General features: G+C 40.6%; 1 protein-coding gene across 7 annotated transcripts in view; it reads right to left on the bottom strand.

Moving 5' to 3' along the window:
* CLHC1 (clathrin heavy chain linker domain containing 1) overlaps window positions 1-19,776 on the bottom strand; it is a 68,521-nt gene that overhangs the window by 33,855 nt on the left and 14,890 nt on the right. For 3 of the 7 annotated variants that reach the window (XM_030827971.1, XM_030827972.1, XM_030827973.1), the window contains exons 3-8: window positions 16,685-17,480; window positions 11,555-11,688; window positions 8,506-8,707; window positions 8,280-8,392; window positions 7,503-7,587; window positions 5,128-5,234 (exon numbers count right to left, since the gene is read on the bottom strand). In XM_030827971.1, the coding sequence (XP_030683831.1) occupies window positions 5,128-5,234; window positions 7,503-7,587; window positions 8,280-8,392; window positions 8,506-8,707; window positions 11,555-11,688; window positions 16,685-16,950 (907 nt within the window). In that variant the 5' untranslated portion in view covers window positions 16,951-17,480. Of the gene's footprint in view, window positions 1-5,127; window positions 5,235-7,502; window positions 7,588-8,279; window positions 8,393-8,505; window positions 8,708-11,554; window positions 11,689-16,275; window positions 16,304-16,684; window positions 17,481-19,776 lie in introns of those variants that run through there. The other 4 variants (XM_030827978.1, XM_030827974.1, XM_030827975.1 and 1 more) reach the window with 4 other exon arrangements.

Consider the following 19,776-nt stretch of genomic DNA (forward strand, 5'->3'; position numbering starts at 1 on the left):
CATCTTAAAGAACTAGAAAAGTAAGAGCAAACCAAACCCAAAGTTTTTAGAAGAAAAGAAACAATAAAGATCAGAGCAGAAATAAATGAAATTGAAATGAAGAAAACAATTATAAAAATCAATGAAGAGTTTTTTTAAAAAAATAAAATTGACAAATCCTTCACCAAACTAAGTAAGAAAAAAAGAGAGAAGACCTGAATAAATAAAATCAGAGCTGAAAAAGGAGACAGTACAACCAATAACACAGAAATTCAAAGGAGCCTTATAGGTTACTATGAGCAACTATATGCCAATAAATTGGAAAACCTAGAAGAAATGAATAAATTCTTAAGACGCATACAACCCACCAATATTGAACCATGAAGAAATCCAAAACCTGAAAAGACCAATAAGTAATGAGATTGAAGCTGTAATATAAAGTCTCCCTGAAAAGAAAAGCCTAGGACCTGATGGCTTCACTTCTGACTCTACCAAACATCTAAAAAAGAATATGAATCCTACTCAAGCTGTTCCAAAAAATAGAGGCAGAGGAAATACTTCTAAACTCATTCTACAAGTCCAGTATTACCCTGATACCAAAACCAGACAAAGATACATAAGAAAAGAAAACTACACGTCAATAATTCTGATAAACATTGATGCAAAAATCATCAACAAAATACTAGCAAACCCCAATAACACATTAAAAAAATCATTCATCATAACCAAGTGGAATTTATCCTAGGGATGCAAGGATGGTTCAACATACACAAATGAATCAATGTAATGTATCATATATCAACAGAATGAAGGACAAAAACTATATGATCATTTCAAGTGATGCTGAAAAAGCATTTAATAAAATTCAACATTCTTCATGATAAAAACCAGAAAAATATCTGGGGATAGAAGGAATATACCTCAACTAATAAAAGCCATATATGACAGAACCACAGCTAGAATCACACTGAATGGGAAGAAACTGAAAGCCTTTCCTGTAAGATATGGAACACAACAAAGATGCCCACTTTCGCCACTGGTATTCAACACAGTACTGGAAGTCCTAGTTAGAGCAATCAGACAAGAAAAAGAAATAAAGGGCATCCAAATTGGAAAGGAAGAAGTTAAATTATCTTTGTTTTCTGATGATGTAATCTTATATTTGAAAAAAAAAAAAAAAAAAAAAAAAAACCTAGCCAGGCGCAGTGGCTCACGCCTGTAATTCCAGCACTTTGGGAGGCCAAGGCGTGCCAATCACCTGAGGTCAGGAGTTCGAGATCAGCCTGACCAACATGGTGAAACTCTGTCTCTACTAAAAATACAAAAATTAGCCAGGCCTGGTGGCAGGTGCCTGTAATCCCAGGTACTCAGGAGGCTGAGACAGGAGAATCGCTTGAACCCAGGAGGCGGAGGTTGCAGTGAGCTGAGATTGCGCTATTGCACTCCAGCCTGGGGTACAAGGGCGAGACTCTGTCTCAAAAACAAAAACAAAAACAAAAAAAAAGTAAAATAAGAAAATCTAGAGACTCCACCAAAAAACTATTGGAGGCCAGGTGTGGTGGCTAATGCCTGTAATCCCAACACTTTGGGAGGTCAAGGCGGGCTGATCACTTGAGGTCAGGAGTTCAAGACCAGACCGGCCAACATGGCAAAACTCCATCTCTACTAATAATACAAAAAAGTTAGCTGGGCATGGTGGTGCACGCCTGTTGTCCCAGCTACTCAGGAGGCTGAGGCAGGAGAATCACTTGAAACTGGGAGGCGGAGGTTGCAGTGAGCTGAGATTGTGCCACTGCACTCCAGCCTGGGTGACAGAGTGAGACTCAGTCTCAAAAAAAAACTGTTAGAACTGATAAACTCAGTGAAGTTGAAAGATACAAAATCAACATATAAAAATCAGTGCATTTCTATATGCCAACAACAATCTCAAAAACAAATTTAAAAAAGTAATCCTGCTTATAGTAGCCACAAATTAAATACCTAGAATTAACCAAAGCATTGAAACAGCTCTACAATTAAAACTATAAAACACTGATGAAAGAAACTTAAGAGGACACACAAAAAATGGAAAGATATGCCATGTTCATGGATTGGAAGAATCAGTACTGTTAAAATGTCTATACTACCCAAAGCAATCTAGAGATTTAATGCAATCCCTACCAAATACCATGAAATTCTTCATAGAAATAGAAGAAACAACTCCCAAATTTATATGGAACCACAAAAGACCCAGAATAGCCAAAAGCCATTCTAAGCAAAAGAACAAAACTGGAGGAATCACATTATCTAACTTCAAATTCTACTACAGAGCTATAGTAACCAAAACAGCATGGTAATTGAATAAAAACAGATGCCCAGTCCAATGGAACAGAACAGAGAACCCAGAAACAAATGCACATACCTATAGTGAACTCACTTTTGACAAAGGTGACAAGAACATACACTGGGGAAAAGACAGTCTCTTCAGTAAATGGTGCTGGGAAAACTGGATATCCATATGCAGAAAAATGAAACTAGGCCCCTATCTCTTATAGAAAAAAACCAAATCAAAATGGATTAAATATTTAAATCTAAGACCTCAAACTATGAAACCACTAAAAGAAAACATTGGGGAAATTCTCCAGGACATTGGTCTCGGCAAAAATTTCTTGCATAATACCCCACAAGCACAGGCAATCGAAGAAAAAATGGACAAATGGGATCACAGCAAGGTAAAAAGCTTCTGCACAGAAAGGACACAATCAACAAAGTGAAGAGACAACCCACAGAATGGGAGAAAATATTTGCAAACTACCCATCTAACAAGGAATTAATAACCAGAATACATAAGGAGCTCAAACAACTCCATAGGAAAAAAAATCTAATAATCTGATTAAAAATGGGCAAAAGATGGCCAGGCGTGGTGGTTCACACCTGTAATCCCAGCACTTTGGGAGGCCAAGGCGGGTGGATCACCTAAGGTGGGGAGTTCGAGACCAGCCTGACCAACATGATGAAACCCTGTCTCTTCTAAAAATACAAAAGCTGGGCATGGTGGTGCATGCTTGTAATCCCAGCTACTAGGGAGTTTGAGGCAGGAGAATAACTTGAACCTGGGAGGCGGAGGTTGTGGTGAGCCGAGATTGCGCCATTGCATTCCAGCCTGGGCAACAAGAGGGAAACTCTGCTAAAAAAAGAAAAGGCAAAAGATTTGAATAGACATTTCTCAAAAGAAGACATACAAATGGCAACCAGGCATATGAAAAGGTGCTCCACATCACTGATCATTAGAGACATACAAATCAAAACTACAATGAGATATCATCTCAGCCCAGTTAAAACAGCAGCTTTTATCCAAGAGTCAGGCAATAAGAAATGCTAGCAAGAATGTGGAGAAAAGGGAACCCTTGTACACTGTTGGTGGGAATGTAAATTAGTACAACCACTATGGAAAACAGTTTGGAGGTTCCTCAAAAAACTAAAAATTGGGTTACCATATGATCCAGCAATCCCATGAGCATACCATATGATCAACAATCCTATGATTAATGCAGTGCTATTCACAATAGCCAAGATTTGGAAGCAATCTAAAGACAAATGGAAAGAAAATGTGGTAGGTATAGGCAATGGAGCACTATTCAGTCATAAAAATGAATGAGATCCTATCATTTGCAACAAAATGGATGGTACTGGAGTTCATTATGTTAGGTGAAATAAGCCAGGCACTGAAAGACAAACTTCACATGTTCTCACTTGTTGGTGGAGTTAAAAATAAAAACAACTGAACTCATGAACATAGTAGAAGGATGGTTACCAGAGGCTATGAAGGGTAGTACGGGAGTTGGATCGGGGAGCTGGGGCTGTTTAATGGGTTAAAAAAAATAGTTAAATTGTTAAAATGGCCATACTGCCCAAAGCAGGGAAATCTACAAAGCAGGGAACTACAAAATCACAATGAGATACCATCTTACACCAAACAGAATGGCTATTAATAAAAAGTCAAAAGGCAACAGATGTTGGAGAGGATGTGGAGAAAAGGGAACGCTTTTATATTTTTGGTGGGAATGTAAATTAGTACAATCTCTATGGAATACAGTACGGAAATTTCTCAAAGAGCTAAAAATAGAGCTACTATTCAATCCAGCAATCCCACTACTGGGTATCTATCCGAAGGAAAATAAACTATTATATGAAAAAGACACCTGCATTCATTATGTTTATCACAGCACTATTCACAATAGCAAAGTCAGAGAATCAACCTAAGTGTCCATCAAGGGATGACTGGATAAAGAAAATACACACACACACACACACACACACACACACACACACACACCACAGAATACTACTCAGCCATAAAATAAAACTGAACGCCATTATCCTAAGTAAAATAAATTAGGGTGAGGAAAGGGCGAGAGAACTAGGAAGTAGCAGGAAGAGAGGGATACTGGGGGGCATGAGGGAACTTTTGAGTAATAATCTCATGGGTGTATGCATATGTCAAAGCTTACCAAATTGGGCCAGGCACGATGATGGCTCATGCCTGTAATCCCATTACTTTGGGAGGCCAAAGCAGGAGGATCGCCTGAGGTTAAGAGTTTGAAACCAGTCTGGCCAACATGGTGAAACCCCATCTCAACTAAAAATACAAATAATTTAGCTGGGTGTGGTGGCACACACCTGTAATCCCAGCTACTTGGGAGAATAGTTTGAACCTGGGAGGCAGAGGTGGCAGTGAGCCCAGATTGCGCACTGCACTCCAGCCTGGACAACAAGAATGAAACTCTGTCTCAAAAAAAAAAAAAAACTTACCAAATTGTGTACTTTAATATGTACAATTTGTTGTATTATGTCAATTTACCACAAGGAAGCTGTGTTTTAAAAGGATGTGGAGCAAATTTGACAAAGTTTTAATATTTATTAAATCTTGATAGTGAGTACATGGGTGTTAATGCTTCTCCATACTTTTCTGTATACTTAAAATCGTTCATAATGTAATTTAGAAAATCTAATCAAACCCCTAATGTTACTGCTAAGCAAACTGAGTAAATGGTAGAGAAAGGGCTGGGGCCTAGACCTTTAGTCTCCCAGTTTAATGCTTTTTCCATTTTATGAGAGAAAAAGTAGTAAATTTGCATACATATATAAGGTTCAGAGAGAAATGCTTACCCTTAAATGTATTCATTGTACCAATGTTTCGAAGAATTCTTCTGGGACTGTTTGCTGCATAACAAGCTGCCTTTTCATATTCACCAAGTGAGATTAACTCGTTAAATCTATAGCCATCACATTTTATAATGCATTATAATGACACAAAGAAAAAGAGAAAAAACTGATTAAAAATGTTTAATACAGACTAAATATAGTGGCATAACGACAAGGAAAAACAAAAAGGAATTCTAATAAACTATAACTAGAATCATTCACACTGTAAGATGTTCTTTGAAATCTTTCTCTAATGCTCTGTTGGGTTTTTTTTAAGTCTCAATAAAACTCCCACCTGCTAGCTGACTTTGAACATCATCCTAAACTTTATTCCTATAGCACTTACAGCAAGCCATAGAGAATGGAAGAAAGAACTTGAATTTATTATGGACTCAGATTTTTTTCCCCACATATCATCTCCACATGAAAAAGTACTGGCATCAGAGGAAAGAAGGGCAATCTGCTTAGAAACGTCGCCTAAAGGAAATATTAACTGAAGATAGAAGCTGCCAAATTGGGCCGGGTATGGTGGCTCATGCCTGTAATCCCAGCACTTTGGGAGCCGAGGATGCGAGATCATGAGGTCAGGAGATCAAGACCATCCTGGCTAACATGGTGAAACCCTGTCTCTACTAAAAATACAAAAAAAAAAAAAAAAAAAAAAAAATTAGCCGGGCGTGGTGGCAGGTGCCTGTAGTCCCAGCTGCTCAGGAGGCTGAAGCAGGAAAATCACTTGAACCCGGGAGGCAGAGGTTGCAGTGAGCCAAGATTGTGCCACTGCACTCCAGCCTGGGTGACAGAGTGAGACTCCAACTCAAAAAAAAAAAAAAAAAAAAAAGAAGCTGCCAAATTGGAGATCAAGAGGTGTCCTTGGTATTCAGAAGCCTATGTTGTTCTGCCAGGCACCAGGCTCCCAATCAAAGATTGGCACAAGAAGGAAAGATAATAGTTAAGATAACTTAAGCCTCTACTCCTCTCCCTATGGCAAAAGGTCTTCAAATCAGTCCTTACCTCACAATTAATAAAACTATGATAAACAGAAGTTACATAGTGCTGCAAATGAATGTGGAGCCCCAGGCGGAAAACCCACTAAAGTAATATTAAGCAAAATACATAAAACTTTCAATCTCAACAAGGGTTTTTCTCTCATATCAAACTGTCAGACTTAGAGAAGCATTACAGTGTAAGGAAATAACACGAGCTTTTGTGCTCTGCCCCAAATTATATTTACTCCCTTCTTTTTACCATACCAACAATCCAATTAACAGTTGAAAACTGTTTAACATATAAAGAACAGGAACATTACATATTTTCATTACAGATAAGCCTCATAGCCTATGAATTAACCTCTTAAAGAATATAGTCTTACTATGTATTAAAAATGTTTAAAAATGCACGTGCATGTTAAACACCAGCAGAGGAGCTGTGAGGGGAAAAAAGGAGGGAAAAGGAATTGAAGATAGGAGGAATGATACACAGTGGGATGTCAACTGTAACAAACTTCTACAAAAAGAGCTGAAGTAAATACTGCAAAATGTTAATTTCTTGCCAAGTTGGTACACAGAAAAACATTTTGTTAATGTTATTCTCTGTATTTTTTATGTATACTTGAAATATTTGATGAAAGTAATATTTGATAAAAAGTAAACAAAGTAAAAAAAGAATATAGTCTTAAAGCTCTTTAATCTTCTATTATATACTATATATAACTTAAGTATTAGGGAGAAATATGCCTCCTTAATAAGTCATGGGATAGAAATAATGAGAAAGAAAGGACTGAATTGGCTAGAATAATCTGAATCAGGAAGACATTCTCAAAAACATTTTGTAACATCAGGTTGATAGCTAGGAAATGTAAGGAAAGTACAGGCTGAGTTTCCCTTATCCTAAATGCTTGGGACCGGAAGTGTTTTGGATTTCAGATTTTTTCATATTTTGGAATATATGCATATACATAATGAGATATCTTGGGGATGGGATCCAAGCCTAAACACAAAATTTATATTTCATATATACCATATACACATAGCCTGAAGGCAATTTTATATAATACTTCTAATAATTTTATGCATGAAACAAAGTTTGTGTACATATTGATCCATCAGAAAACAGAGGTATCACTATCTCATGTCAGTGCTCAAAATTTTTTGGATTTTGGAGAATTTCAGATTTCAAATTTTTGGATTAGGAATGCTTAACCTGTATAAATAAAACATATCAACATTATAATCCTCTTATCTCCTCTGAAAAATCTCCTAGATTCCCAATCTGGTATTTTATTTACAAAGAATCTATGAAAAAACGTAACTCTGAAAAATTAAAGCTTTTAAAATATTTGCCTTTCCATGTAGTGAAGCATAATTTCAGCTTCTTTTGCCCTGCATGGATCATCTTCCATTAGTTCTTCAGCAATGCCTTGGTCACCTGTAAATATTGAAAGTACTACTGGAAGATATTTAAGGTTACTTATCAATAGAAAACAATAAACATACATGTGTTTAATACCAACAACGTATTGCTATGGTTTCTAACAGCATCAACCTCTTCCTAAACTTGGTGGCCTCCCTGTGCCTTTCCTCTTTTTTTTTTTTTTTTTTTTTTTGAGATGGAGTCTAGCTCTGTCACCCAGGCTGGAGTACAGTGGCACGATCTCGGCTCACTGCAAGCTCCGCCACCCGGGTTCACGCCATTCTCCTGCCTCAGCCTCCCAAGTAGCTGAGACTACAGGTGCCCGCCACCACGCCCAGCTAATTTTTTGTATTTTTTTTAGTAGAGACGGGGTTTCACCATGTAAGCCAGGATGGTCTTGATCTCCTGACCTCGTGATCTGCCCATCTCGGCCTCCCAAAGTGCTGGGATTACAGGCATGCGCCACCGTGCCCGGCCTCCTGTTTATTTTGATGTACATTTTCAGGCATTCTGTCTTTGGCTTACCAAGTCTATTCTTTACTAATTACCTGTTAGCTGTTGAAGGAAGAAACCCATAGGGTAACAGAGAACTAGCTGAAGTATGTTTTTGCTTTATTTAAACTCAGCCTAAGAAAACCCCATTCTAACTTGCTAGCAAAAAAATGTCTTCCACTATTGGTACTAATTTAAAAATATAGATAATCTACCTTGTAAATATTTGGTTTTCTGAATTTGCTCCACAAAGTGTTGAAATGGGCTGCTCATATCAGATTTTGCCCATGAAGTAAGTGCCTGTGAAATTATCTGCAGTCTTTGATGACTATAAAGATAAAAAACGTCAATAACACACTGAGCCTAAAATCAAATGGTGGAATATCAGAATAAACACAATTAAAACTCCAAACTTTAAAAACATATAATCAACTTCCATACCAAAACTGTAATTTTTTGTTCAGATTTTCAGCTACATCTCGCCGTTTTAATAACACAATCATTTCTTCATCTAAATCAGCCTTCCTCTGAGCTGGCACATATTTTATCAACATAGCTTGTTTAATTTCTGCATATTTATCTTCAAGATGTTTCATATATTTAGTGAGAGCATCTAGATTCATGGATTCTTGTAGAGTCATGCCTACGGGAAAAGGGAACAAACCAAACAGGCCAAGCCATGTGTGGGACACTTGTGTTCAAAGAGCAAGTCTTAGAAAGACAGTTAACTATGTTAAGAAACAATTAGAAATGATAGTATGTACTTATAGCTTACTGAACATAAGTAAAATCAGCATAAACTTGTGAATGGCTAGCAGGTTATTTATTTATTTATTCATTTATTTATTTAATAGAGACAGGGTCTTGCTATGTTGCCCAGGTTAGTCTTAAAACTCCTGGGCTCAAGCAATCTGCCCACTTCAGCCTCCCAAAGTGCTGGGATTACAGGCGTGAGCCACTGTGCCAGGCCAGGCTAGCAGTTTTATTTTATTTCATTTTATTTTTATTTTTATTTTTTTTGAGACGGAGTCTCACTCTGTCGCCCAGGCTGGAGTGCAGTGGTGCAATCTCGGCTCACTGCAACCTCTGCCTCCCAGGTTCAAGCAATTCTCCTGCCTCAACTTCCAAGTAGCTGGGACTATAGGCGCCTGCCACCACGCCTGGGTAATTTTTGTATTTTTAGTAGTGACGGGGTTTCACCATGTTGGCCAGGCTAGTCTTGAACTCCTGACCTCAGGTGATTTGCTCACCTCGGCCTCTCAAAGTGCTGGGATTACAGGCATGAGCCACCACACCGAGCCTCAGGCTAGCAGTTTTAAACATTATCAATGAAGACTCGGTGAAGACTGAGAACACACAAACCTTAGCATCTGAAAAAAAATTTTTTAGTGATTTCATTAACACACCTGAAGATCCCTAAATATCACTGTTACTCAGTAATGCCAAGAGCTTCTGCCTAACAATTCAGGATTTGTCAACAGATTTCTCTCTAAACAAATCTCTCATTACCCTATTATAGCTAACCCTAGACTAATTAGTTTATTATTCTCAACACAGAATATAAATGCCTGCCAAATCTTCAGTCCTCTCTCTCACTGTCACCTCTAATTACTCATAACTCTCTCTCTCTTCAAATGCCTTTAAAAAATATGTATATATATATATATATATAGAGAGAGAGAGAGAGAGAGAGAGAGAGGCTCTCACAGGGTCTGCCCAGGCTGGTCTCAAACTCCTGGGCTCAAGAGATCCTCTCACTTCAGCATCCCAAAGTGCTAGGATTACAGGCATGAGCCACTGTGCCCAGCCCTAAATAATCTTCCTTTCTCATCTGGGCCAATTGTTGACTTTAGTACATATCACAAAATACTCCTCCTCCAAAAACTTACCTGGATTGATTCTATTTGATTTTAACCAGTCCCTTACCCAGAATTTTCTCAGCACTTAGTCCCAATTTGTCAGTTATACTGTACTTATTAATATGTATCTTATTTGTCATTTGCTAGTCACAGTTTTATATTTGAAAGTGAATCTAGGCCAGGCGCGGTGGCTCATGCCTGTAATCCCAGCACTTTGGGAGGCCAAGGCGGGCGGATCACAAGGTCAGGAGATCGAGACCATCCTGGCTAACACAGTGAAACCTGTCTCTCCTAAAAATACAAAAAAATTAGCCGGGCGTGGTGGCAGGCGCCTGTAGTCCCAGCTACTCAGGAGGCTGAGGCAGGAGAATGGTGTGAATCCAGAGGCAGAGCTTGGAGTGAGCCAAGATCGGGCCACTGCACTCCAGCCTGGGTGACAGAGCGAGACTATGTCTGCAAAAAAAAAAAAAAAAGTGAATCTAGTCCCTACTTTTATGAAACACAAGATGATTATTCAATCTCATTTGAAATCCTCTAGTATAGAGTAGCTCATTACTTCAAGACACAGCTTCTTCCACCAAGACCAAATCTGGCTTCCTAAAATTTCTATCTATTAATCCTGCCTCAGAATAAACACTAGCCAAAATCTTTGAAAGTTTGGAATACCATTATCTATTCTCAAAGTCTTTCTTTTTTCCAGGATGAATATCTGTAATTCCTCTATCCACTCATTGTAAAAACCTCTCCATATCCTAGATGAATTCCAGGATATACTACAATTTCTTAAAATGTGGTAACAGTATTATGCTGAAGATGTGGAAGCAGTGAATGCTGACATCAACATGAATCAACAATATCCACCAAAACTTAATACACTACAGTTTTCCTTATATTATACCAGTGGTTCTCAAACTTTAGAGTGCATCAAAAAAACCTGAAGTGGCCGGGCACAGTGGCTCATGCCTTTAATCCCAGCACTTTGGGAGGCTGAGGTGGGTGGATAGCTCGAGCCCAGGAGTTTGAGACCAGGAGTTTCACCAACATGGTAAAACCTCGTCTCTACTAAAAACACAAAAAGTATCTGGGCATAGTGGCACACGCCTGTAATCCCAGCTACTTGGGAGGCCAAGGCACAAGAATCGCTTGAACCCTGGAGACGGAGGTTGCTGTGGGCCGAGATCATACCACTGCACGTCCAGCCTGGGTGACGGAGAGAGACTAGGTCTCAAAAAAAAAAAAAAAAAAAGAAAAGAAAAGAAAAACCTGAAGGACTTGTTAAGACACTGCTGAACTCCACCCACTGAGTTTCTGACACAGTTAAGTCTCTGATCTGATGGGAACCATGAATTTGCATTTCTAAGAGGTCTTTAGGTGATGTTGATGTTGATACAGGAAACCACACTTCAGGAGCCACTGCATTACACTTTATATAACCCAGCTGACTGAAATTCAATCTTTTAGAGTTTGTTTTTCCATTCCCGTGAATCTACCTAGAGTCCTGACTAAAATTATGTGTACAACACACACGTGCAAGATGCACATACATCAGCACATTTATATTAATGCGTGGCTTAGGTAAAAATTGGAAATACTCAGGATTTCTCTCAAATATTTTAAACAAAATACAATACCTGGAATAGGTTTTGAAGGATCTTTGGAGAAAGTACAATATTTTACTTCTTTTGTGTCATACTCTGCCCTACACTGCTTGATTTGATCTATTTGAGATTGAATCTTCAAGGAATTACTTTCGATAATCTTCATTCTGGAAAACAGAAAGGCTTTATTATGTCTTTCAACTAACTTAATTCTTGAACCACAAAACCTAAGGTAAAACAGGTTAAATCATTACTTTATTTTGAACCATTATGGACTAGGTGAAATGCCCTCAAAAAGTTATCTAGCCTCACAAATGAGGAACAATTTTCTTTCTGAGCATTAATAAAATCTCATACTATGATTCTGAACCCTATTGGAAATTCATAAGTGCAAATCACAGTAATATGACCACAAACTATTCTGTTTAGTGGAAAATTACTTTTGTAATTTAAAAAGTATTTTTGTAAGTAATTATATTAGTTTCCTGTGGCAACTGTAACAAATTACCACTAACCTTGTGACTACAAACAACAGAAATTTATTCTTACAATTCTGGAAGCCAGAAATTCAAAATCAGTATCACCGGACCAAAATCAAAGTGTTGGCAGAGCCGTGCTTCCTTCAGAATCTGTTCCTTGCCTTTTCCAGCCTTGGGGCTGCAGGCATTCTGACTTCATCACTTCAGTCTCTGCCTCTATGGTCATACCGCCTTCTCCTCTGCCTATGGCAAAGCTCCTGTTTCCCTCTTATTAGGACATTTATGATCATATTTAGGGCTTACTTTTATAACCTCCCTATCTCAAAATCTTTAATCACATCTGCAAAGACCCTTTTTCCAAATACGGTTAACATTTAGGGGTTCTAGAGAGTAGGACCTGATGCCTTTGAGAAGCTTTATTGAGCCTACTACAGTAATTTTGATCCTAGAGCTAGAGGAAGGACAGCACTTCTCTGAGATAAAACTGAGTTTATCCAGAAATGAAAATTTTAAAGACCAAAAGGTAGTATAAACTTCTCTTAAGTATTATTTGAAGTTTTCTTCCTAGTTATGTTGGCCCAAGGGAGAAATAACATATTAAAATACACACAGAAAAATTATTTTTGACACTTGTTAAAGCATAGTAATGAAGACTTTTTTCAAGAGGGGCCATGCAAATATCTACAGGAACTACTACAATGTAGAATGATTGGACTCAATCTGAATACGACATGGGCAAGTGGGAAGTGATAGCTAAGGAGCAGGGTGGGGTCAGTGGATGACAAATTACTAAAAGAAAACATCAGATGTGAGGAAAGATTCTGGATAAACTGACCTAAGAGGATTGTTGTTGAAGGCAGGTCACGGTAACTAGACATCACCTGGAGGATGGTTGGGGCATCACATGTCATGGATGGGGGGTTCTTGCTAAACTTACTTCACAGGATTCTTGCTAAAACTGAATGGTGCAGAGATGAATGTGGAAGTCCAAAAGTCAGGCCTAGCTGAAAAGGGTTCAGGGGACCCTGAGTAAAATTTGATCAGGAAGAGAATTTTTGTCAATATATAAATGTCAAAGGGTTTTTGGCAAATTAAAAACAAGTTTGGGCCGGGCGCGGTGGCTCATGCCTGTAATCCCAGCACTTTGGGAGGCCGAGGAGGGCAGATCACGAGGTCAGGAGTTTCAGACCAGCCTGACCAACATGGTGAAACCTCATCTCTACTAAGAATACAAAAATTAGCTGGTTGTGGTGGTGGGCACCTGTAATCCCAGCTACTCGGAAGGCTGAGGCAGGAGAATAATTTGAACCTGGGAGGCAGAGGTTGCAGTGAGCCGAGATCATGCCATTGCACTCCAGCCTGGAAGACAGGGCAAGACTCCATCTCAAAAAATAAAAAAAAATAAAAAACGAGTTTGTCAGTAGATAACTGCTGGCTGCTGCTTCTGATTATTATATAGTGCTCTTGGTAACTATTGATGGCTCAGAGTAAGAGCTTGCAGTATTTATGAAAGGATTGTGGAAATAAAATATCCACTGGCTTTATTCCAAATAGATTTGTGCTTATAAACAAAAGATATGTTAAAAATAAGCAGGTTTTCAAAAGAAACCGAAAGCAGATACTTGTACATGAATTTTCAGCGTGGCATTATTCACATAGCCAAAAATAGAAACAATCCAAGTGTCCAAAAACAGATGAATGGATAAACAAAATGTAGTATATACATACAATGGAGTATTATTCAGCCATAAAAAGGAATTAAGTTCTAATACATGTTACCACATGGATGAGAAAGTATCTAATTGTTGCTCCTTTCTATGCTAATTTTATGATCTCTATTTTTGACAACTTCACTAAGATGAACCTAGTTGAGTATTTCTTAGTATTTATGATGCTTGGGATTCTTTGGGTTTGTTGAATCTGTGAATGGGTATCTTTCACATATTTTCAGTGTTACATTTGGTAAATGATGGATAAGTTATTTTCATAGATAATTTTAAGTCAACTTGGAAAACTATGCAAAGTTTGACCTCCATTTCTGGCAATATGACTGGCCTGATGTTGAGATAGACCTTCCTACTGGGGAAAAGTACTACATAATATATTTTTAAAAAATCTTTCCAAAAGCATCAGAAAGTCAAAATCAGGGCAAAATCTAACAGAAGACAGAAAACTCTCAGCCATTATTTCTTCAAATATTGTCTTTGTCCCATATTCTCTTCATTGTAGAGCTGTGATTAGACATAATAATATGACCTTCTCACTCTGTCCTCCATCTTTTCATAATAGCTTTATTGAGATATAGTTCACATACTTCAAGAATCATCCTTGTAAAGTATACATAGTTCAAGGAATTTTAGTATAGTTGTGCAACCACAACCACTATTTAATTCCAGAACATTTTATTGGCCCCAAATAAACTGGGTACCCATCAACGATCAGCTGAGTAAAGGGCAATTTTCCTTGCAGTCCCAGGGGTGGAGCAGTTTACCTCTGGTTCACCCTATGATGATAGCCTTTTAGCATCCTAGCTTTATACGGTGAGTGTTTCCCAATAGACTATACCAGGTGGAGCAACCTTGGGCTGTGCTTTTTATTCTGCATGCCGTAGTAAAAACTGAAAATTATGGTCACTAGCTTTTAAAAAAATGTTCTCGGGGCCAAAGCAGTTTTAGTGCTCCACTTATCTTTTGTCTTCTGTTAGATTTTGCCCTGATTTTGACTTTCTGATGCTTTTCAAAAGATTTTTGAAAAAATGTATTAGGTAGTATTTTTCCCCAGTAGGAAGGTCTATCTCAACATCTAGCCAGCCATATTGCCAGAAATGGAGGTCAAACTTTGCATAATTTTCCAAGTTGACTTAAAATTATCTATAAAAGGCCGGGCACGGTGGCTCATGCCTGTAATCCCAGCACTTTGGGAGGCCAAGACAGGCGGATCACCTGAGGTCAGGAGTTCGAGACCAGCCTGGCCAACATGGTGAAACCCCATCTCTACAAAAATACAAAAAAAAAAAAAAAAAAAAGCCAGGCATGGTGGCAAGAGCCTGTAATCCCAGCTACTTGGGATGTTGAGGCAGGAGAATCGGTTGAATCTGGGAGACGGAGGTTGCAGTGAGCCACGAGCCAAGATCACACCATTGCACTCCAGCCTGGAAAAGAGCGAAACTCTGTCTCAAAAAAAAAAAAATTATCTATAAAATTAATTTATCCATCACTGACCAAATGTAATACTGAAAATATAAGACTACTTAACAAGACTGAGCATCTTATCCTCTCCCAGTAGGTTACCTACCTTTGTGAATAACAGGATTAAGTGCTCTAATTCAGATAGTAATCATGAAATTGTACTATTAAATCTTCCATGGAGGAAATTACCTGGAGCAATTACCTGCATCCCTTATTTATTTTATTTTATTCCTTTTTTTTTTTCTTGAGATGAGGTCTCACTCTGTCACCCAGGCTGGAATGTGGTGGCGCAATCATGGCTCACTTGTCTCCATCTTTCAGGCTCAACCAATCCTCCCACCTCGGCCTTCCAAGCAACTGGGACCACACCCAGCTAATTTTTTTTTTAACTTTTTTGTAAAGACAGGGACTCACTATGTTGCCCAGGCTGATTTCAAACTCCTGGCCTCAAGCAATCCTCCTACCTCAGCCTCCCAAAGTGCTAGGATTACAGGTGTGAGCCACCCTGTGCAGACCCTCATTTTATGATACAAAATGTGTTTTCAATTATACTAAGAGGGCCAGGAGTGGTGGCTCACGCCTGTAATCCCAGCACTTTGGGAGGCTGAGGCATGCAGATCGCTTGAGCTCACAAGTTGGAGACCAGCCTGGGTAACATGGTGAGACCCCAGTCTCTACAGAAAATACAAAAATTAGCCTGACATAGCAAAACTCCATCTCTACAAAAAAATACAAAAATTAGCCAGGCGTGGTAGCTTGTGCCTGTAGCCCCAGCTACTTGGGAGGCTGCGGTGGGAGGATCACTTGCACCTGGAAGGCAGAGGTGGCAGCGGGCCGAGATCAAGCTACTGTACTCCAGCCTGGGCAACAGAGCAAGCCCTGCTTCAAACAAACAAAAAGACTATAACTGCCCACTCTTGTCTTTTTGGCCAGCACAGTGGTTCACACCTTTAATCTTAGCACTTTGGGAGGCTGAGGCAGGAGGATTGCTTGAGCTCAGCAATTCGAGATCAGCCTGGGCAACATAGTGAGACCCCATCTCTATTTTTAATATTAAAAAAAATTATCTGGGCATGGTGGCATGCACCTGTAGTCCTGGCTATTCAGGAGGCTGAGGCAGGACAACTGCTTGAGACCAGGAGGCGGAGGTTGCAGTGAGCCAAGATTGCACCACTGCACTCCAGCCTGGGCAACAAGAGTGAACCCTGTCTCAAAAAAAAAAAAAAAAAAAAAAAAAAAATATATATATATATATATATACACACTAAGAGGTACTATAAAAGTTCTCAATTCTCAAACAAAAGTAATATTTTTTAATTGAAGTAAGTAAACAATACAGTAACTTCAAGTTACTAGGAGAAGGTAACATAAAAATGCAGCATTTAAATAAAATTGAAATTCAATAAGACTAAGAACCACCGGCTAGAGTTACACTGGCTAGTTATTATAATCAAGCAACAACTACCATCTTTTGGGCTAGTTACTAAACTACTTACTTTGCTTCAAGTTGGATTGTTCTTTTCCTGTGATATACCAAAGCTGTAGGCTCTGCTGCCAAACCTTTAAGTTTTCCATGAAGACAAAATGTAGTTCTTCGGCCTTTCTTTATTGTCTCAATAAAGGCATCATATTCTTTTTTGATTGAAGTAAGAATGGATTTGTATGCAGTGACATGCTCTATTACCTGAAATATTATTTTTCTGCCTATGGTATTGATTTTTTTTTCTAGAAGACTATGGATTGAAATTCTTGCAAATAACATTATAGATTATTTTTAAAATGAAACATGATTAGCAATTAGAAATCTAAACTCTACAGCAAGCTCAAACATAATTGGACACTAAAGGCAATATTTACTAAAGATGTGCTCTTTGTGGAACATTACAGTAGATAATGTGGAGTTTAAATATGAGAGGGAAAAAAGGCCATTTTTGTTCTACTTGGTATGAACACATGCATTATATGATTTCAGTTAAAACTAATGCTAGTTCTGATTTTCCCAGTTCTGAATCTTTTAAATATAATTCTGTATCTTCTCTTACTCGCTCCAAATCTAGTCTCTAACTTCATTTAAACCTTAAAATCCTGGATTCTCTTCACCTCCTTATTTTTCTAACCCATCAGCTCCTATTGGCTCATCAATATTCTCAACATCTAATTGCATTTCTATTCCCAGGATGTCATGTGCAACTGTAAAAAACCCCTCATCACTATACATTCATGGTTTCAAATGGTGTTTAGGCACAGAAAATCTCTGGAAGGATAACAGAAGAAAACAGAAACAGTGGGTGCCTGCAAAGAAGGACAGGAGAAGTAGAATCTGAGATGAGAAGGTCCAGACTTTCCATTGTACAATCTCCTTTACTGGTTTATTTATTCATTTATTTTTTGTTAATCTTATATATGTATTACCCATGCAAAAATAAAGAAACATTTTTAAATGAGTCAAAAAATAAAAATAGACAAGTTATAAATAATGTATGGTTTCCAAATTCTGCACATGAGGATTTCAGAGGGATTGATGAATACAGAGAATAGACAGGCTCAATCCCTAATTTTCTCAGAAAGCTGCAATTATGCTTTCTATTCCTGCTACATCTCTAGCCTCTGGTATCCCCCACTGGCTTTCTTTACCTAGGCAATATCTAGAAAAAATTATCTAGGAAGGCATCTGGTCTATCAGCAAATGATATAAGGAGATTATTGATCTCCTGGCAAGTGCCAGGAGAGGATATTTGAGTGGGTGATACTTGTGGTCTTTTTTTTTTTTTTTTTATTAATTTTTTTTGCACACAAAACAATAAACATTTTCTAAAAATACATACAAACAAAAAGATGCGTATCAAACATATTAGGAAGGTTACACATGGGAAGTCGGGGAATAGAAATGGGGGGTGGGAGTTAAAATAAATGAGAGAGGGACTTTATATGGATCAGTGATAATAACTCAATCCTCTATTTGACAAAGAAGAGGGAGTAGGAAGAGGAAGAAAAAGAAAGTGGGATAAAGGATCAGAAAGGGAGGAAAATAGAAAAAATTAGAGTATGACTCCAGGGTAGACCTGTTTTGTTGTCACTGAGTTGGTTGGTTGGTTTGTCTGTTGTATTTTTCATGTTTCGCCAAGTTGGCCAGACTGGTCTCGAACTCCTAGCCCGAAGTGATCAACCCGCCTCGCCCCCCAGAGTGCCGGGACCACAGGCGTAGCCACCACGTCCAGCCCCCACATTGCTTCTGGCCTCCGTGGTAGACCTCCCAGACGGAGCGGCCAGCAGAGGAGCTCCTCACTTCTTCCCAGACACGGGGCGGCCGGGCAGAGGCGCTCCTCACTTCCCAGACGGGGCGGCCAGGCAGAGACGCTCCTCACTTCTTCCCAGACGACAGGTGGTCGGGCAGAGGCACCCCTCACTTCCCAGACGATGGGTGGCCGGGCAGAGGCGCTCCTCACTTCCCAGACGATGGGAGGCCGGGCAGAGGCGCTCCTCACTTCCCAGACGGGGCGGCCGGGCAGAGGCGCTCCTCACTTCCCAGACGGGGCGGCCGGGCAGAGGCGCTCCTCACTTCCCAGACGATAGGTGGCCGGGCAGAGGCGCTCCTCACTTCCCAGACGATAGGTGGCCGGGCAGAGGCGCTCCTCACTTCCCAGACGATGGGAGGCCGGGCAGAGGCTCTCCTCATTTCCCAGATGGGGCGGCCGGGCAGAGGCGCTCCTCACTTCTTCCCGGACGGGGCGGCCGGGCAGAGGCGCTCCTCACTTCTTCCCGGACTGGGCGGCCGGGCAGAGGCGCTCCTCACTTCTTCCCGGACGGGGCGGCCGGGCAGAGGCGCTCCTCACTTCCTCCCGGATGGGGCGGCCGGGCAGAGGCGCTCCTCACTTCCTCCTGGACGGGGCGGCCGGGCAGAGGCGCTCCTCACCTCCCAGACGGGGCGGCCGGGCAGAGGCGCTCCTCACCTCCCAGACGATAGGTGGCCGGGCAGAGGCGCTCCTCACTTCCCAGACGGGGTGGCCGGGCAGAGGCGCTCCTCACTTCCCAGACGATGGGTGGCCGGGCAGAGGCGCTCCTCACTTCCCAGACGGGGCGGCCGGGCAGAGGCGCTCCTCACTTCCCAGAGGGGGTGGCCGGGCAGAGGCGCTCCTCACTTCCCAAACGGTGGGTGGCCGGGCAGAGGCGCTCCTCACTTCCCAGACGGGGCGGCCGGGCAGAGGGCTCCTCACTTCCCAGACGGTGGGTGGCCGGGCAGAGGCGCTCCTCACTTCCCAGACGGTGGGTGGCCGGGCAGAGGCGCTCCTCACTTCCCAGACGGGGCGGCCGGGCAGAGGCACTCCTCACTTCCCAGAGGGTGGGTGGCCAGGCAGAGGCGCTCCTCACTTCCCAGACAATGGGTGGCCGGGCAGAGGCTCTCCTCATTTCCCAGACGGGGCGGCCGGGCAGAGGCGCTCCTCACTTCCCAGACGATGGGTGGCCGGGCAGAGGCGCTCCTCACTTCCCAGACGGGGCGGCCGGGCAGAGGCGCTCCTCACTTCCCAGACGATGGGTGGCCGGGCAGAGGCGCTCCTCACTTCCCAGACGGTGGGTGGCCGGGCAGAGG

Source organism: Nomascus leucogenys, chromosome 14, assembly GCF_006542625.1.
Source record: "Nomascus leucogenys isolate Asia chromosome 14, Asia_NLE_v1, whole genome shotgun sequence".
Lineage (NCBI taxonomy): Eukaryota > Metazoa > Chordata > Mammalia > Primates > Hylobatidae > Nomascus > Nomascus leucogenys.